The 21436-nt window shown below is 37.7% G+C and overlaps 1 protein-coding gene across 1 annotated transcript in view; it reads left to right on the top strand.

The window, feature by feature from the left end:
• LOC140946565 (uncharacterized) overlaps positions 1-16499 on the top strand; it is a 54029-nt gene extending 37530 nt beyond the window's left edge. Inside the window, exons 7-8 of the mRNA XM_073395692.1 lie at positions 4200-4559; positions 15762-16499. Coding sequence (XP_073251793.1) covers positions 4200-4559; positions 15762-15778 — 377 coding nt within the window. The 3' untranslated portion in view covers positions 15779-16499. The remainder of the gene's footprint in view (positions 1-4199; positions 4560-15761) is intronic.
• The last annotated feature ends 4937 nt before the right edge of the window (positions 16500-21436 follow it).

The following is a 21436-nucleotide window of genomic DNA, read 5'->3' as shown; positions in this document are numbered from 1 at the left end:
CTCAGATTGGAATCAATTCCGTCTGCAATCATCGAATTGATTAGAGAAGACTGTTTCTCGGTATTCCTTTCGTGGGCGAAAACAACTATATTTATATCAGAAAAAAAAGGCAAACTGAATAGTAGCACCTCCTGTTTTGCAGACGTAAACGAGTGTGCAACAGGAAAACACAAATGTAACGGCAGCTCCATATGCCACAACACCAAAGGATACTTCCTATATATCTGCCTACCAAAGTATCTCGGCGTTAATTGCACAGGTAAATATATTGTGCATTGAGATTGCAGATTCTTCTGATAAAAAAGGACGCTGTGTGATCGGGGTCTGTCATGTGATGAAATCATGGTCATTATCGTTATAAATTATTGATATCGCGGTTATTTCCCCTTTTTCGTGTATAGCTGTTTAAAAACAAACAAACAAACAAACGAGAAAGGTTTGTGGAATTCCTTGGGTTTCAATTTGTTAAAAGCACATGACGTTTTGGCATGATCTTTACGGTCAACTAATACAGGCAACATTTTCGCTTAACTTGTTGCGCAACATTGTTACATTCCAAGTTGAAAAACGTTGTTGCCGGCCGCCGAGGTCGAGTTTAAGAGTGCAAATTAACAGTGCAGCCTTTAAAATTAAACTGCCTGGTATTCTGGGCCATGGCTGTTTGCACGTTTGATTTTGTGTTTAAATTAGTATTATTTCAGTAGCTTTTAATGCTACTCTCATTTCGGTGTCTGAACACCGACACGATAGGTCTTTAAGAGTGGTTGTCAGAGAAAACCGGGCAAAATGTTAAAAATGTCAACGGAAGGAGGTCAACAGAATAAGTTCATACTAACATCATAGATAGGTCTGGTGGAGTATTGGACAAATATACCAAATATAGGTTCTTCACTGCCCTTGTATTAGAGATACGAGCATCACTTTATTCGACCCCTCGGACGCCATTTTTATAAGCAAATTTTCACCATTTTCTGAAACGTACAGAACCCGCAAAATTTAACGAGCGAAGTTTATTTTTTGCATGCGATACAACACATCACAGAACTACTTTCTATACTACTATAAGATTAAAAGCAAGACTAAAATTTTCTTATTTTATCTGACCTAAACTCAGTGTCTGCAAACGAGCAAAAAATCGGGCATTTTTGAATTGATGTACAGCGCACAACTAAAACGAAAGAACAACTCTGACAGCCAAATTGCAGTCTACTATCATCCATGTAACCAAAACACTAATAATCATTTTGGGCCATTGAAACAGGAAGAAATTAGAAAACTCACATTTGTCATAGTTTCCAAGCTAGCTTTTTCTTTCAAACAGGCCGATCCCTTCGTGTTTGTTTCAAGTCCTCTTCGTGAATTTTCTTTCATATTTCGCGGTAAAGTATGTTCAGCAGCTGGATAATATAATATAATGTATATAATGCATATAATGTTCATTTTCATAAAAACGATGTCAGATGACCTCTTAGTGCAAATGGTCTATGGCTAAAAAAGAAACGAACCGGCTTATCAGCGACCTATTACAGTCCTATTTCTTCTTCAATTACTACTTTTAGTTAAATCTGGCTTGTTTTGTGTCGTTTTTTTATGGCGGAGTGATGGAGTGTGGTGAACAGGTGACCAATTGGCATTACATTATTCAGTCTTCATTTGCTCTTCATTCACTTCATTTTGACTTATCCCGTATAAGTCTTAGCGTTTCTTTGGACTCTTTATTGTGTTATCTATTTTTGCGTCAGTCTTCAATCACCGTCCGTGTCCAAAGGTCCACTCATCTCCTGTTCATGATTTCCTGTAACACTTTTCATAGTCTGGAAGGCTTCGCCCGAAACACTACTAGCAGAGCTTAGGGGAAGTGATTGACTAGTCATAAGCTTCATGGGTGGGGAGGCTGAGTAGTTGCTCCTTGGACTTGGCTGTCTAGAGACTCAGTACAGGCACCTTGTAACAGTTAAGAGTCAGGTCCGTCATAAGACTGACTGTCAGTCACTAAAAATTTATCGATGTACGTTTGAGCAACTTGTTGTTACGAATGAGTTTTGATTTCACTAAGCTTAAGTAATTTTTATTCATAACTTTTCAAAAGAGATTGAGCGGTTTTCTATGTAATAAAAGTGAACTTATCCAGTAATTTGCAGTGACACCTAAATCTGTGGAAAATTGTAAATACATATACCGTTTTTATTCGAATAAGCGCGCAACCTCGAATTAGCGCCCACCTCGAATAAGCGCCCATCCCGAAGGCAGAAAAATTTAATAAGCGCCCAGCCTCGAATAAGCGCCCACCCCCACCCTACCTCCCATTCCATTTACATCTGAAACTCAATGCGATATTCTAATTCCATGGTCTAATTCCTGTGAATTTCATAGAACTCCATGGAGATCAATGGAATTGGATGCAGTAGTTTCCGCGGAATTTCGTGGAACTTTTCCATTGAATTCCACTGAAATTGATGTGATTGAATGCCATGGAAATATTTCCACGGAAATCGATGGAATTCCATGGAAGTATTTCTTACGGTGTGTACCGAGTTATTTAAAGGGGCTATGTCACGCTATTTTCTACCTTTTTAAAAAGATAAAGGGTGTTTTCTTATCAATTGAATCCCAAGAATAAGACTATATTTAGGCATTAAAACCGTTTCCTGTCGTCTGTTAATATGGAAGGTAAGGATGATTGAAACTATAAAAAATGGCCAGCATTTTCAATGCAAAAAATTACCAAAAAATAGTTACGGATAGTGCTGTCTGATAAATTTTGTTTGGGACCTTCTCCATAACTCTAAAGGAGCATTTTGTATTTAACAATTATTCTTTGAAATCGAGGTGAATAGTGGCAAAATATTTACCGAGCCGCGAAAGCGGCGAGGTAAATATTCCCAAAGCCACTATTCACCGAGATTGAAAAGAATAATTGTTTTAGTATAGAGCGGTTTTCATTTGAGTGTCGAAAAGTAATTGGTTTTGCACTTTCTACACGATGCGATTGGCTTAAAAGATTCGCGCCACCTTTTCATCCAATCAGAAGTAAAACCAAAGCCAATTGTGACGCGCTCGCATGCATTTTCCCGCGCTTTGCGTCAGCCACATGTAATTACTTCGAGTTTTGATTGGTTCAATGTCTTGTCTGTGTCCTATGTGATTGACCAGAGTAATTACTGTGGTTTTGGTTTTACGACACTCAAACGAAAACCACTCTATACACACGAAGTGATCTCAACAAAATCAGAGAGGAAACCATTCAAAAGTGCGATTTGATTGACAGATCAAATCACGCGTAAGTTTAAAAATAGATCTTTGCAGAATTTTCAAACATGGCAATTCACAAGTTTATCATTTCGCAAACAACAGCGTAATGGCTTAAATGGAACCGCTAAAAGTTTGAACTGTTTCCTTACCTGAGAAGAAAAGTAGAGCTGTGTTGTTTTCTGTTGACTCGCCAAGTTTATAGCCAAAAGGGTTTGTTGTGTCGTTCTTCGCATGAAGTGCTGACAAAAATGGCCGGCTCGGTTGCTCGAGGTAAGACGTCGTCTTTCTGTATCATTCTTTTTCCTGTTTACTTGAAACGTAGAATTTCTGCAAACATTTCCTTTTAAATTTGTTTGTCATAAATAAACTTCGATTTTTGAGCCAAAATTTTCTTCTTAGAAAACGCTGAGTTCACGAAACGGCTTCCTCTACGCGAATACACGGGAGTTGTAAACAATCCATCGAGCACAAAACTCCTGCTACAGTAAATTGAAAAACGCTGTATTGAATCCTTCCAAGTCTTTTCTTGCCTTAAAAAAAGTCAGCCCTAGGATTTTGTCGACTTTTAAAAGATCGTTCTCTAAAAAAATGGGAAAAACACTGAGCTCACACATTATCCACTCGCTAGGAGGTGAATATTGTTGAATAGTCCGAGATAGCGAACCAATCAGATTGCTTAAATCACCAAGATCACTGAGTGTGTATATACTAAAAAGTGTATAGACACTAAGTAATGACTTCAGCACGTAATATTCCTAAAAACAGCAATATCCTCGAGACAAACCCCTTTTAAAACCAGGATAAATTGACTACTATATGATTAAAACGCCCGATCACTGTTGTGGGAATTAAGTCAAATCTCTTTTTTTTTCCACGAGCTTGACGTGGCGAGTGTCTCACCTTGTCCAAAACGAAACGTGTTATTATTCTCTTGTCTTAATTGTCAGTGCCGTGTCCAAATATGGCAATCCTGACAGGGACCTCAGGCATCATCACAAGTCCTTCTTACCCGGGAAATTATGGAAATAACCACAATTGCAGCTGGAAAATCATGGCAAGTACAGGAAATCGCATCAAGTTGGTCATTCAAGACATGGACATAGAGAAGGCGACTAACTGTCTCTACGACTATATACAAATGCAAAATGTTGTCAGATATGGCAGTGGTGTGCTTCCTGAGCGTTTATGTGGTTTACTCACCAGCAGTTCGACTTTTTCTTCTAACCACGAAACCTTGATTGTACGTTTTGTTACTGATGGTTCTGTAACAGCCCGTGGATTTAAAGCAAGATTCACTGTTATTCCTGGTAAGTAGGAAGAATTATGTTTTGCAGTGCTTTGCGCTCTATCCAGTATAGTATGTTGCGCGGTATCTCGGCACAATCGCTTGTAAACACTAGAAATTTTTATTTGAGCAAAGACGATTTCTGAATTTTGTCCTCAAATATAGTCCTTTACATTTCTGTTGAAAGGTTTCCACTTTGCTCAATTAGGCATATTTAAAATCAGGGGCATAGCCAGCCATTTTTTCCATTTAAGCCCGATTTGAAGAGGTCCTGAGAAAGCCAGGGAGGAGAGATTCATTCATTCATTCAGTCGTTCGTTCGTTCGTTCGTCCCTTCCTCTCTCCCTCCCTCCATCTATCCATCCATCCATCCATCCATCCATCCATCCATCCATCCTTTCATTCAGAGAGTTGTAAAACTTTAGAACTTGAATGTAAGCGGTGCTGGTATTGGTTCTGCATGGCGATAAAAAAAGAAGATTGAGCACTCCTAGTATTATCACAGGAATCCAGCCTATGGAATCATATGCGATGATTCATGTGATGATGTAATAGTCCTGTATGCATCATAACGAATCGTAATATGATTTGACAAGTACCCTAAACATCATAATATGATTCCATTGGTATCATAATCATCATTATGATTTCTATAGGACTATTAAAATCATCTCTGGAATCATAACTATGATTTATTGTTCTATTAATCATAGCTATGATTCCAATAGAACTACTAACATCATCTCTGGAATCATAACTATGATCTACAGTGCTGTTAATCATAGCTATGATTCCAATAGAACTATTAACATCATCTCTGGAATCATAACTATGATTTACAGTGCTGTTAATCATAGCTATGATTCCAACAGGTCTATTACAATCGTCTCTCATTTCTCTCTCTCTCATTATGCAGTGAACGATCAATAAACATAATTCACAAGAATCACAGTCTTTTTGAACGAAGTTAACCACATTCAGACCACTGTGTATTATTCATTCCAAAAGACTGTGATTCTTCTGAATGATGTCTGTTAATCGTTCACTGCATAATGGATTGTGTTTCTTGAGTGAGTACGTAAGTGCTGAGCCTACAAGGATTACCTGTGAAGAGATTTGTACGTTTAAGGTACCGCTGAATTTTTCAATAAAGGTGAGTAAAAGATAGTTACAACAAGTAATAACAAGTTTATTGCATACAGGCCATACATCTTTTTTAATCAGCTGAGCAGCTTTGAGTAAAGTGGTTCATTGAAAACTTTAATACTTACAAGAGCCCTGCTCTACTCTATCTAACTATACATTTTATAAGAATTTGCATGAGAACTTGAACCCCCTGGGCTGGGTTGTTCAAAGCCGGGTTAAGATAACTCTGGGTTTGGTCAAAATTTGAATTCAGACATGAAAGCTTCAAAAAGTAAATTCACTTTAATTCTTTTTGTCAACAAGTTGATGATTGGATGCTCTTAAAAATAACAGAGAAAAATACACGAGAAAATGCTTTTGAACAAAAGAAAAAGGAACCCAGGTTAAATTTAACCATGGGTTAAGCGCTAATTGGCCTTTGAACAACTGGGCCCAGATCATTAGTACCAGAGATTTTATTAACATACCACAGACAAGGTCATGTTAGGTAACACTTACAGGCCACCAAATTAATTACTCAGGCCCCACTTTTCAGTATACCAACTAACCTGTATTGATTTAGCAAATACACAACAACACTGGCTTGCATTTCTCACTATTTCGTAGGAACAAATTCCACTAGTCTGTTATACCAAGTATCCTGATTAAATTCATTTTTAAAATAATGAAATGTAACCACATGGTAAAGTAAATTTTACAGTATTCTTTCCCTTCTACTGAATTTATGCTATGTAAGGTTTAAGTACAACCTGTATTCATAAGCACATTTGAGATGTTTTTAAAACATCCCTGTATATAATAGGTCAATCACATTACTTTTGGAGGGCATATAGTTTATTTGCGGCCCAAGTGTGCACCTTGTACAGCAACAAATTAGGGGGAAATGGTTAAATATTTCATTAGTATAAAATAAAATAGAGAATATAAAATGGCCGAGCGGGAATATGAATTTTATCTTCGACTGCTGAAAGTATCTCTCACAAGTGAGCGATTAGCGAACGAGTGAGAGATACTTTTAGCACGAGAAGATAAAATTTGTATCCCCGCAGGGCCATGTAATGCTCTGTTTATTTTATAGATACTGATGAAATTCCTACATAAAACACAACTTTTTTTAAATTCATTTTTGAAACAGCAAAATAGTGCAATTAAAGTGGTCACCTATTGAAAAATGCCTGTCACAAAAATGTTATGAAACTCGGATATAAAGTTATAAAGGAGAAATAAAGACAATAATACTTATAATATTATTTTCTGTTCCAAAAATCATGTTAGTAACCATGGCAATGCCAATATTGTCACACGTGAAAGAAAAAAATAGTATCTTCACTGCGTGCGATGAAGATATGATTTTTTTAAAAAAAGGAAAAATCCTGGTATTTCATCAGTATCTATATAATAAATGATGGAATATTACATGGCCACTTGGAGATATGAAATTTTGTATCTCCAAGAGGTCATGTAATATCCTCTATCAAGAAAAGCTACAATCATATACAAAATTATTACGAGTTTTTAATAGCACCATTATGTGTTTTTCACGTAAATTCATGGATGCCCAATCCCATCTTGCACCCCACAATCAATATGTTGGATGCATGTATCCATAATTTTCCCGAGTTGCAATATGTAAAGTGTGGGTGGGGGGAGGAGGGGGGGGAGAGTGTGGAGTGAGAGAAGTGCACGTGAGGCATTTTTCAAAAGGGTAGCCCTTTACTAATGAGGGCACCCAGAAATAAATTTTAAAAAAACACATATTGATTTGCACCAGTTAACACTTACCATTCATTGCATTCAAATCTGATATCTTTTTGGAAAATCTTTTACACCAACACCATTGCCTGTGTGCAAAAATTTTTGGTAAGCACTCTGTCAGTGTAAACTACCACGTGGTTCTACATGTACAAGAACAACATTTTAAACTGGGGTCAGCGTACAAAGAAAGTCATGTCCAATAGCCCGGGGCTAGTGGATTTTGCTATCGGGCGAGTGATTTTTGTTCCTAACTTGCCCAACGGGCAAGTGCTGTCTTTTGGGTAATTCAAATTACAAAAGGATTGTAATCAATCCTGCGAATCAAAAAGGGTTTTGGGGCTAGTTGAAATGACTTTTGGGCTAGTACATGCTTAGCCACAGCTTGCCCGAATGGCAGGCTGTAAAACTGACTTTCTTTACACCCTGACTGGGGTCCTCCTACTGCTTGGTGTTGTTTTCCATATGAAAGAATAATTGGCCACTTGCCTATTGCCCATTATCCCAAAAACCATCCACTCTCAAATTCCAGCTGCCATCACACATCGTTTGGAAACACCATCAGATAGCATTCCAGAAAATCTTCATTTTAATCAACTAGGAAGGGAGGCAGAAGATTATTTCAATGAAGAGGTATTAAGTTCTAGGTTTTCTTTGTTAAGTGCAGGTGACCCATTTGTGGTTGTTGAAATGGAGGAATTTCTCCCATCCTCGTGGCCTGTTGTTTTGCTTATCCACCCAAGAGAGTAAACAAGTGTGTTCAGTTATCATTTTTAAAAGACCTCATGGTTTACTTCACACAGCTGTGGAAAGATGCATTTGTTTTTGGTAGAGCCTCACATTGACATGTTTGCTAGATGCAAGGTGAATGGAACAACATTCTCCTCACAGTTTAACAGAACAGAACGTGGCAGCACTATACTTGCATACTGTGTAGACCGTGATATTCAAGGTGTTGATAGGGTCTCTTCGAGTAATGTTCTTTTTTTCAGCCACAGTTCATTTTTCGCAAAGAGGGAATTCTAGAAGATAGACACATGGTTTTGCATATGTTGACTGGTATCGTTTCGCTAACCCTAATCATGGTGTGGATAGGTCATCTGGTCTTCATGCTCTTTCTGAGTTGTTTTAAAAGCAAGGTAACATCTTCAATGTCAGGCATTTGATTTGTGGGGTGGTTTTAATGCAGGTAAGGGCAAACTACTATCCAATTGCAAACCTAAGTAAATGAATGAATGATAGTCCATTGGGAAGGATTTGCACCAGTTAACAGTTACCATTCATTGCATTCAAATCTGATATCTTTTTGGAAAATCTTTTACACCAACACCATTGCCTGTGCGCAAAAATTTTTGGTAAGCACTTTGTCAGTGTAAACTACCACGTGGTTCTACATGTACAAGAACAACATTTTAAACTGGGGTCGGCATGCAAAGAAAGTCATGTCCAATAGCCCAGGGCTAGTGGATTTTGCTATCGGGCGAGTGATTTTTGTTCCTAACTTGCCCAATGGGCAAGTGCTGTTTTTTGGGTAATTCAAATTACAAAAGGATTGTAATCAATCCTGCGAATCAAAAAGGGTTTTGGGGCTAGTTGAAATGACTTTTGGGTAGTACCCCGTACGAAACGAGCAGCGCTGCTGCAGCGCTGCAGAATGGCTTCAAGAAGCGCTACAAAAGAGCTGTAAAAGCGCTGGGCTGCAGCAGCCGCAAATTTTGGCTGCAGTGGAAAGCCCTTTGACAGCGATAAACAGCGCTTTTGCAGCGGTGCAGAAAATTCCCGAATTACGATCTGCGCTGCAAAGTGGCTGCAAAGTGGCTTCAAAAAAACAAAGAATGTTGTTACCGGTAATGGCCCACCACTCGTTAGTAGAAAAAAAAGAAATGTAGGCTCCAATAATACAATAATCACGATACATGGTAGAGGAGTTGACAAGGCCTTAGTAGCAGAGTAAAAACCACTAGAAAGTCAAAATGCAGCTTATACTTTATTAGTATCCACGCGTACACGTTACAAAAGCACGTGACATAGAACAAATCTGCAACAGTCTCGCTTTGTAAATATTTAGCAATCACGGTCACTCATCTGAATGTAAGAACATCCTTTAACATGCAGACATTGAAAATTATCTTTTTTAAAAATAAAGAGAATAACAGCGATTGTTCTACGTAAAGTTTACACGGCCAGCAGGCAAATGCTATTTTGATTCTTTGCAACGGGCTATGCTGGACATTGCTCACCTTGACGTTTTGTTCATGATCCACGATCTTCTACACTTTTTTCATGAAAGAAATCAACCCAATTTTACTTTGGTCGTCGTTCAATTTTACAATGGACTAAGGAACGAACATTACCACAAGCGTATAAGAATCTTGTAAGAGCGAACCCCATCTGAGATTCTTGTATCTGTGTTGCTTGCTCTGGTTCGATTCGTCGATACTTAGCGTAGAAGTCACGTACTGTTCAGTGAGTTGTTTGCAAAAAACGTTTGAGCTGTTCCATCCAAAAACATCAACAGAACTTCCATCTCGAAACAGAACTAGATGTAAAAAAACTTAGAATGTTTGCGCCTTTCATTCAACGGTCGCAAATGTTTGGGCAATCCCGTGTTTGTCTAGAGATGTAATGGGATCTCATGCAAAAGGACCGACCAATTAGATTACGGCCTAGAATGTCTCCAGGGAATTAGCGATAACATTCCCACACTTGCCGGTCACGGAATAAAATTTATTGAAAGCATAGAATTTGGAGGTTTATTCAATAAGTCATCTTCCGTGCGCTCAAGCTTACTCACGTTTCTTAGAGGTACAGTCAAAGTTTTCGCGTTATAAAACCCGTAATCTGTGCCAAGGCTTTATCTGGCGATTCATGTTATTGGCGCTAAGAAAGTCAGATCGACCGCAGCTGAATTGTAGCGTTACTGCAGCTACTTCGCAGCGTTTGAAAGTCAACAACTGCGCTGCAAAACCGCCGCCGAGAGCTTCAAAGAACCTTCAAAGGCTGCACAGCGCTTTTGCAGCCCGCTGCAACTTGAATGAAGCTGCTGTTTGGCTTCTAAAAGGCTGCTGAACAGCTATTTTGAAGCGATTTTGTGGCGCTGTACAGCGCTGCAAGTTTCGTACGGGACATGCTAGCTACAGCTTGCCCGAATGGCAGGCTGTAAAACTGACTTTCTTTACACCCTGACTGGGGTCGTCCTACTGCTTGGTGTTGTTTTCCATTTGAAAGAATAATTGACCACTTGCCTATTGCCTGTTATCCCAAAAACCATCCACACTCAAATTCCAGCTGCCATCACACATCTTTCTTCTTGGACAAATAGGATTATTTGAAAGTGGTGTGATCGATGTGGGCATCCTGATTAATCATATTCGTTTGTGTATATTGCACATGCATATTATAGGATACTGTATGTTTAAAATTATTGCTTCATATAGTCTCTTAATGAAATTTCTTTTAGTGTAAATTATGGTGATGATGTGATAGATTTCAAAAGTATTTGTTAATCCTGTTTAAATTTAGAAAAAGGAATTGTAGTTTGTACTTTGGTTATTAAAGTGTTCAGTTCAAAAGTAATTCATAAATTGCCGTTTTATAATTTCTGATGTGCAGTAGATGATGCATCTGGTTATTAAGTACTGTCATGCACATTTGTCCATCTGTTGCAAACATGTAGGTGATCTTTTCACCTGGCTCTTTTCATGTTATGCAGTTTCTTTTCTTTTAATCAGTCGACTGTGTTTTTTCCATAACTTTTTTTTCAACTGGAGTGAGCTGACTAGTTAATTGATTAAGGAAATCAGGTTATCTCTTTGCCATAAGATTTAATTGAATTTAGAAGGGAACTTCTACGTACATATATGTATTATATGTACGTAGTTGTAATGCACGTTAATCAACCGTGGTCAAAATTATTTAAATATGCATACATTATTAGCTCATATGGTTCCTTTAATTTTTTCAAGAATTTTTTCAGCTACATGATTGTATGTCTAGTGTTTTATTTCTGTGTTAAGGATCTATACCCTTGACAGCTGTACTTAGAATAGTTAAGGGGATATTGCTGTTTTTGCATGGTCAATATTGTGTGTTGTTATATAGCTTGAAATTTCTTTTCAACAGTGCACGGTCTCATTGGCTACTTTGAGGTGACATGACATCTAACAATGAAACTTTTTCATGCCAAAATCTCTGAGCGGGCAACATTGCAAAAAATCTATGTCACCAGAGGGTAACAATGCAATGTTACCTGTGAATGTTGACCTATGACCTCCATTACAGCTAGGTTTAATGAATTTCCAGCTTTAAAAATTCCAGCTATATAACAAATCACTTAAAGGCTGGTCCCTCGGGAAACAATTTTGTTTTGTTTTGTTTGTGCTTTTCTGCATAAACAAATTGTACCTGTCGAAGAATGAAGATGTCAAACAAATTTCATAAGGGAGCACTAAACATAATAATTTTGGTGGGTTTTGCAAGCAATGCATAAGACTTACAAAGGTTGACCCATTATGTTTGAAATTCAGTTGGTGCGAGAAAAGTTTTAGCTTTTTAAGTTGGATTACAAATAGTCCCTTGAAGAGGCTAGTAATTTATTATTGTTTTACAGATAACAGATAACAGTGTATCTAGTGGTAAAAGAAATTAACAATAATTTCTAAGGACACATGGCTGAGTGCATGTAGAATAAAGTGATGTACAGCTGTTAAAGTTTGCTAGTAATGTCTTTGTTTTCTATTATATTCGAAAGTTATCTTCCTGTCACAAACTTATTTATTGCTATGTCAACTCATATACTGAAAATTATAATGGGCATTCAAGGCAGTAGTTGACATTGTTGTACAGTCGACTCTCTCTTGATGGACACCTCTATACCACAGACACCTCTGTAAAACGGACACTTAGAGTTGGTCCCTGCCTTTCTTCACTCCTTTTGTTTGACTCTCTATAAGATGGACACCTCTCTAAGACGGACACTTCGTGCTGGTCCCAAAGGTGTCCGTCTTAGAGAGAGTTGACTGTATTACCGTAGATTTGGATTGTGATTATGGTATGTGGTTCGATAAAATATCCATACCAGGCCTATAGATAATTCCTGGAAATGAAATTCTTTAGAGAGGAGTGGGCAGGGGAGTCTGATGGCCAGATTTAGCTAGTGGAAAAGAAATAATTGCAAAAGGGAGGGGGAGGGGGACCGCAAAATAGTTGTCAAAAAAGTAATTTGAGATGATATTATAATTCCAGAAATGATGTTATGTGTACACACAAAATCATGTTGTGATTCCAGAGATGATATTATGTGTACATCACACAAAATCAGGTTATGATTCCAGAGATGATGTCATGTGCACATATAAAATCATGTTATGATTCCAGAGATGATGTCATGTGTACACATAAAATCATGTTATGATTCCAGAGATGATGTTATGTGTACACATAAAATCATGTTATGATTCCAGAGATGATGTTATGTGTACACATAAAATCATGTTATGATTCTAGAGATGATGTTATGTGTACACATAAAATCATGCTATGATTCTAGAGATGATGTTATGTGTACACATAAAATCATGTTATGATTCCAGAGATGATGTTATGTGTACACATAAAATCATGTTATGATTCTAGAGATGCTTTTATGTGTACACATAAAATCATGTTATGATTCCAGAAATGATTCTAACTGTACACATTGCATCATGCCTATGATTGTGAAATGATTGTATGTGCTCAGTTAGAAGCATAGTTATGATTTGTTATGATTTGTAGAGTGCTATGACATCATCACATGAATCATCACATATGATTCCATAGACCGAATTCCTGTGTATGTATTTGGTTGTTCATTGAAAAATCGTTATTGGATTTTGAAAGAGTGAAAACCTAAGAAGGCCTAATTAAAACAAGTGGATTTCTTAACATTTCAAGAGCTTTTGCTCCTTGAAGATCTGGTCAGCATGGGCTTCGTACCTAGATTTTCTTATTTATTGCCTATGATGTGTTGAGGACTTAGTAGAAAGCCAAGTTATCGCTTAAGCCATAAACAGTTTTTAGAGGGAACATGAAGAACAGCGGGTCATCTTTGCTCAAAACTGTTGTTTCAAATGAGTAATTAGCAGTGATTCGTCAACGAACGGGTTCTTTTAAAAAAATAACCGTGTCACAGTTACACCTTGATAAACAGTTTTTGAATTCTTTATAAAGAACTCTGTTACACTCAAGTACATCTCCAAAGGTCAATAGGGACGCGAGTGTCTCTTTAGCACTGCATGTCTCGCTTGTGTGTACTAAAACTAGGGATTCCATCAATATCGACTATCGTGCGTATATATTATTATATCTCAGAAAAACGAGTACTCAGAGAGTAAAATGGCGACTTTCTCAGGTCTTTGTAAGGTCTTCAGCTGTTTCGTCCTTTGTATCTTCTAAGGAAGAGATTCTAATTTGTCACAGAAGAAGGATGAAAGGCAGCCCGGTTTAGTTTAGATTCAGCGAGAATACGGCTCTTCCGACTATGAAAAGTTAAAAAGCACTTTACAGAAGCTGTTTTGAGCACAAAGTTTCACGGCACACAATCTTCTCATAGAAAAGTACGACCTCATATACTTTTTTTGCTGCACCCTCTTGAAACAGTAAGATTTTGCAGTAGCCGTAGAACGGGTGCTCACTGTTACATGTTTTCGTGTTGTTCAAACCTGGTAGGCTTGAAAAGTGTGGAAAGTGATTTATAATTTTCAGAAGAGTCAGAACAAGACTCAGATGACGGTTTTCTTAGAAGAAAAGAAGTTCGTAGTGTTTATTTAGTGACGTACAGTGAAGCCAATATGGAAACGTATCCCGTCACGTGGAAACGGCTTCTCAGATCTTAAAATTGGCTAAACTATGAGGGTTACAGTCGTTTGCTACAAGTCGGTTAACTTTTTATGATAATTCCATGGATAGAATAATGTTACGATTAACAAAGCATTGAAACGGTTAACATCATTTCGTTTTTAAAAGTAAATGACCTTCTGATTCTTATGAAACGTCCTCGTTAATCGTTGTTAACCGTTGCTAATCTTGGTAGCAACTTCAAAATGTCCTGTTAATCGTTCCGAATCTTAGATATTGTGGAGAGAAAGAGATTAGAAGACAACTGTGGCAATTTTTACTATCTCTTGCTTTACAAATGATGAATTTATCTCATAATTTCTTCCAGTCATATGTAGCTATAAATAGCCCCAGGGCAAAACATGCACTCTTACAGGTAACAAGAAAGTACATCTTGTCACGTTACCGCGCGTGATATTTCAAGATTTCATAGTGTGATTTTTTGCACTGGACATCGCTACAATGTCAAAAGTAAGCTTTCAAATTTGGAAAGTAAAAATACAAGTTTTGTTAATATTTCATCCTCTCTCCATTTGATGCTGTTATTAATGGCAAGCGCTTGTTTATTGACTTTGACTGTTTTATCTATTTCGGCGATGGGAAAATTGTTCAAAGTATGGGTCACGCACCCTGAAAATTCAGCAAAAGTTTCATGTGTTATCTGTTGGTCGAATCGTAGCGGGTGAAATTCCCGTCTTCTGGCTAATCTCCTTGACGGAGACGTCCTTCTCGTCCACCCAAAACGTAATGTATGCCTGCTTCTCTGCACTCAAAGGGCGTGTAAAAACCCTGCATGGAAAATGAAATTCACAAACGTTCACGATTGGCTACTTGAATCAAGAAAGACATACAAGTTGATTTTCTTGTCATCAACTCCTCTGTTGTCACCTATTTTCCATTAATTATCTACTTTTGTGTGAAATGTACGAAATATATCTAGCCGAATTTTTGAAAACACACCTCAAAACAGGCCAGAATATTCGCAGAGGAACTTGCGGATAGCCAGGTTTCTGGTCATTGCGGTGAGAAAAAACATAGGGGGCTTGCTGTCCTGGTTGGTCTCATTGTCAAGCTCAGTCCCTGAGCTAATTCGCCATGGGCTGGAAAGGGGCCTCCATGTCAATCCCTAGGGGCGGTGGGTGCTGCAAAAGCGTGGTACCTTCCGTTAGTCTTGCTTTGGGAGAGTCAGTGCACTGGTCATGTCTGCCTTTAGTTTGTCATGTCAAATTCTTGTAATGTTTGAGACCCATTGGCCAATGAAAGCTTTCCCCTCAAGCACGTGCTAGGCTGGGGGGGGGTTGGAGGAAGTCAGGGGGGGTGATTTAACCTTAAATTCTCTGCTTAGAACTTGCTTTAGGGTGTGCTGTGTATAGGATGAGGGATAATTTGGGGGTTTTGATGTTAGCTTTTTGATTTTTATGATTTGTTGAATTTATTCCTCTTTTTACAGATGGTGAAGATATGTGAAAGAAACCACTATTGAAGGAAGCATTTTTTGAGTGTTTTGTTGTGGAAAGGGATATACGTTTTCCACTTGTATTATTTTTATGTTAAGACTTTTAGCTTCTTTTCCATTATAGGAAGTGATCTAGGTAGCGTTTACTGAGCCGAAGTATTAGAGAAAGAGCGAGTGAGCGTAGCGATTGCGTGGATATAGTGTTAACACTTTCTTTTTGCTATTTTGCTTGTTATACAGACTAAAAAATGTATTCTTGATTTATATAGTTTTATTTTAAATCTTGTTAAATCATTGAAATAATTTGTGAATTGGCACCCAGCGTAATTTGTTTGGTGTTCTGGGTTTGGCGGTAAGTTCGAGGTCAGGAAGGAGGCATACTACCAAAAATAAAGTTTAGGGTGTGTTTTGTTTTTAGTAATTTAGGGAAATTTGAGGCTATACTAAATGTAGTATCTTCCTAATCAGATGTGAAAAGCGCAACGTATGATGATCATTACTTAGTAGAAACACTCTGAATATTTTGGAGGAATAAACGGTGACATTGTGAGCTTTTTTCATCACAAATTTGTAGCCAGTATTTATTTACTTGAAAGGTTATTTTATAGAAGAAAAATAGTTGGTTGCCCTAATAAAACCGCTAAAAGCTTTGAAAACTAAAAGACTAGTAAAACTCACAATTAGGGTATTACAGCATGTTTGCAAATACAGGCATTAAAGTGATCTTAACCTTTTCCTCATGTTTTTATTTGATAATGAATAAAGAAAAAAAAGTGTGGGTAGAAAAAAGAACAAGACGAAAGGGTTCCTTCAGTTTTTACAAGTACAACTTCTGTCTTGCTGTATGTTTTCCTTTCTAAAGTAGGCCCCAGTTGCTCAAAAGTGGATAAAGGTATCCGGTAGATAGGGCGTTTGGTTTCCCTAACCCATAATAGTGATTTATCCAGCGGAAAGCTCTACACCACGTTAAAACAAATGGGTTTTGTTGTTTCACGGAAGACGCTCTAGGTTTTTCATCTGTCACAGCGCACTATACGAAGCTATTTTACTCCAAAATACGGATTGTTATTATTATTTTTTTATTCAAGGAAAACTTCCTTTGGTCTACGCAATCTTCTCATCTACTGACCATGAATCAATCCGCCGTAAGTGTTTCGGTGGCTACTGGCACCTATAAAAGGCGGGAAACTCGGTGCAAATCTCACTCAGCTCTTGCTTTCGATGTAAATACACGAAACATATCATCTGTCTGTCTGTTCTCCTAAAGATGAGCGTATATTATCCTACACTACAATTAGTAAAACTCTTTTTAAACCATGAAAAGTAGGTCAAAATAATCCATACAATGATTTCACTGCACAGATTTAAATTTCTACGAACTATAAGAATATAGACCATAGCAAATTACTTTCTGTTTTTTTTTTTAAACTCGAACAGTTATAATGTCCATTTCCGCCATGTTTTGTGAAAAATATCGTACAAGAGACAGAAAAATAAATATAGCAATCGCGTCAGTTTGTACGTTTAGACTATAGCTCATGTCCAATCAACGTGCGAGAGAAAACTCTTGGTACTAATCGCAACCTAGTGATCACAAGTTCGAGATGGCCAAAATTCAGCTGTGCATTTTCTTAGCGTTTTTCCTAGGAGTTGAAGAGGAATAATGGAACAGAAATAACATAATATTGCTTGCCGAAATATTATTTGTGATAATTGGTTACTTTTTACTAAAAGGGGAGTGATAATGACGGAAATTAGTTTCATCTTTACCCCTTTCCCTCTTCCTTGCCCCTACTAGTTTTGCCGAATTATGTGCCAAAACCGCTTTGTGATTCGCCATTGACACAATTGATACCCCATTTTCGTTCAATACGTTAAAAAACAACAACACCAACAAATAATTGAAAGACTTTTTATTGTCATAGTGGCAGATTTCGCCATCTAGCCCCGCTTTGCTGAAACACTTATTCAGAGATTTCTAGCTTCGATGCAAGTACATTGAAGTCGTATTTTAGCGAGGCAAATCTTACTTCACTTTCTCTTTTGTGCGAGGCTTTTTCGGCTAGAAGTTTACTGATTTGAACATCAATTGCCTTATTTCCAGTTCTCTTTTTCTCAATTTCTAGTCCTTTCAAACCATTCTCAAGTTTATCGCAAGTTTGACATGTGTCTTGCCTCTCTTTACGAAAACTAAATAAATCTCTTAATTCCTGGATGAACAAATTTCGAAAGGTTGAAAAACTGATTACTTGACCCTTATTCTTTCTTCTTAAGCTGGTTGTCTATCAGGGTTTTTACTCACTAATTCACCCCACATTTTCTTCATTGAAAGGTTGCAGTTAAAATACTTTCTTCCATGGGTTCTCGCGCGGCAATAATGCGGTTCATTCGCTTCTTGTGACAGAATAAAGTCAATAACTTTATGTCTTGCATGATAACTGACGCATCAAAGCGATTTCATAATAACCGACGAATTAGTTCATCCAGGGCACAGATTACAACATTTCGCTCACGATGTTGAGTCGTTATCAAATCACTTGTGAAACGTGTCTATGGTTGCGTCCTCTTTCGTCAGTGATTGCCAAATAGCAGTACTGAAATAGCAATAACCGAAATTAGACTCGAAATTAAAATCTTAGGGTTTTACCACGGGGTTTTACACGCGTTGTAGCATTAAGCAACCTTTCAGCAACTGACGTCATGTGTTGGAGATCGTGACTTTTAAGAACCCTTGTCAGTCTTGAACATCCGCAAGGCTGGAACGACACCCTTCAGTTACCTTGAAATAATATTTACTTGATAAGTCGAAACTATAAAGCACTACAAGACCGTCTGCGCTGTACAACGCTGGGTGCCTTTAGGGATTTGTAATGGACGGTTTCCGGTTTCTTCAGTAAAGTGTTCATAAAAAAACGACCTTCGGCGAAGACTTTTGTCGTTCACGAGGAAACAGAGAATAAACCTTTGGTACCCAGGGTAGTGAGAAAATTGATACTGTAGGTAAATAAATAAAGTCTCTTCGGGACACAATTTTAATGTGCATTATGATTATGAAAGTTAAAAAACTCTAAATGCATGCAAGCTTAGGGGTTTATTAAACTTCTAAATAGAAAAATTAAAATTCACTGTAGTACATAGTTGGCTACTATGAAACGTATTAACAAGGCTTTTAGTGTAGAGTAAAAAGAAAAAATTACTCTATTTCCTGTAGACCGACTTTCCCTAGCTGCGATCCAAGTTGGAACGACTCAAGGAAGCGATTAGACCTTTTTATAAGTATTTCTAACCTCAAAAATAGCGTCTGCTTTAAAACGCCTCTTATTTTAAAATACAGAGAAAGTGGATCTTTTAAAACATAGCAAAATATGTTTCAAGCCTCTGTTGAAAACGGTTAATAACTTCTCAAAAGTGAGAGTTAATTTGCCGATTTGAACCTTCATCGTTAGAAAGTTTTTGCGGGCGAAGGTTTTAACAGTATCTAAAGTCGAATTACCCAATCACTGGCTCAAAACATAACAACAATAGACATAATAGCGCACGGCGGATAATAAGTGCTTCATTTTTCGTACTATTACGCCCGAATAAATAGCATTTTACATCCTGAAACATAGTTGAAACTGTTGAGAAACAAAGGACCGAAGAAGGCCGTGGCGAAGAGGACGGGGACTTACATTAACGGAAGCTTGATGTTCTGACTTCAATACTGGGCCACTCAAGTACCAACAAGTATTTATAAAAATATAAAAACCTTGATGTGAGTGTAAAAAACACTTATGTTTTGACCGAAACAAAACTGATTAGAGTCGTGAAATTAGAGCTTTGTTGTCTTAAACAAGGTAAGAAAATGATCAATTTTTGTCTTAAACAGGGTGAGAGTTTAATGGGCTCGGCGGCACATCATGGTGGTAAAACACTATGAGAACGGCTTAAATCAACACGGATTATGGATAAAACTGGCGTGAAACGACTACCTTTTTTGCAATTGAATAAGTTATGTACAGTAAACCACAATAAATGGGAGAACCCACAAGGTACAAATTAACGCTTGCCGTTTGCCGTAAACGTTGCTATAAATTTCTCTGTTAACTTAAGAGTGGTTGTCAGAGAAAACCGGGCAAAATGTTAAAAGTGTCAACGGAAGGGGGTCAACAGAATAAGTTCATACTAACATCATAGATAGGTCTGGTGGAGTAATGGACAAATATACCAAACATAGGTTCTTCACTGCTCTTGTATTAGAGATACGAGCATCACTTTATTCGACCCCCTCGGACGCCATTTTTATAAGCAAATTTTCACCATTTCCTGAAACTCACAGAACCCTCAAAATTTAACGAGCGAAGTTTATTTTTTGTATGCGATACAACACATCACAGAACTACTTTCTAAAACCGTAAGATTTGTTAAGTAGCCACGGACAAGACTAAAATTTTCTTATTTTATCTGACCTAAACTCGGTGTCTGCAAACGAGCAAAAAATCGGGCATTTTTGAATTGATCTACAGCACACAACTAAAACGACAGAACAACTCTGACAACCAAATTGCAGTCTACTATCATCCATGTAACCAAAACACTAATAATCATTTTGGGCCATTGAAACAGGAAGAAATTAGAAAACTCACATTTGTTATAGTTTCCAATCTTTTTCTTGCAAACAGGCCGATCCCTTCGTGTTTGTTTTAAGTCCTCTTCGTGAATTTTCTTTCATACTTCGCTGTAAAGTACGCTCAGCAGCTGGGGAACATATCAGAAAGCTCGAAATACTGCCTAGGTTACATTTTGAAAGGGCAAAAAGTGGAGAATAACAAAGCGACGCCATCTTGAAAATTCAGCACTCAGGAGGGACTGGCTCTAGTAGCTGCCTTGTCCACGAGTGATGAATTACCAAACAGATAAAAGACAAAAACAAACAAACCGGCTTATCAGCGACCTATTACAGTCCTATTTCTTCTTCAATTACTACTTTTAGTTAAATTGTTGTCGTTTTTTTTTTGGGTGGAGTGATGGGGTGTGGTGAACAGGTGACCAATTGGCATTACTTTATTCAGCCTTCATTTGCTTTTCATTCACTTCATTTTGAGTTATCCCGTATAAGTCTTAGCGTTTCTTTGGACTCTTTATTGTATCATCTATTTTTGCGTCAGTCTTCAATCACCGTCCATCTCCGAAGGTCCACTCATCTCCTGTTCATGATTTCCTGATGCACAGTTTCAAAGTCCGGAAGGCTTCGCCCGAAGGTTATCTCTTTCAAGCATCAGGTGTATCAAAGGGTAGCTAGGAAATCACAAGTTGAAGTATGTGAAAGGAGAGGAAAATATTTCATTAGGTATTTTAAAGAGCCTATTATTAAAATGCTTCGAAGGAACACGCCTTATGGCAATATCATTTACATGTTAAGGTTACTCGAAAATGACCGGAAGACCTCCTTTCTTACCGATTTATTCTGACGAAGCAGATATAAAGGGTACAACTTTTTAATGGAAGATACACGAAAGAGGTGCGTTTTGTCAAAAATAGTATATTTAAGGGTAAGGGACTGGACCTTGGGGCGAAGCGTCTCTGAACAAAGCTTTATTGAGTAGTCTCCCACCCCCCCCCCCCCCCTCCACCACTCCCCCTTCTTTCCTAGAGCTTTCCACAAGTTGCTCGCCAACTTTTTGGCAACT

This window comes from Porites lutea, chromosome 8 (assembly GCF_958299795.1).
Source record: "Porites lutea chromosome 8, jaPorLute2.1, whole genome shotgun sequence".
In the NCBI taxonomy this organism is placed as follows: domain Eukaryota; kingdom Metazoa; phylum Cnidaria; class Anthozoa; order Scleractinia; family Poritidae; genus Porites; species Porites lutea.
Note: the sequence above shows the minus strand (reverse complement) of the source record. Positions and strands in the feature narration are given on the sequence as shown.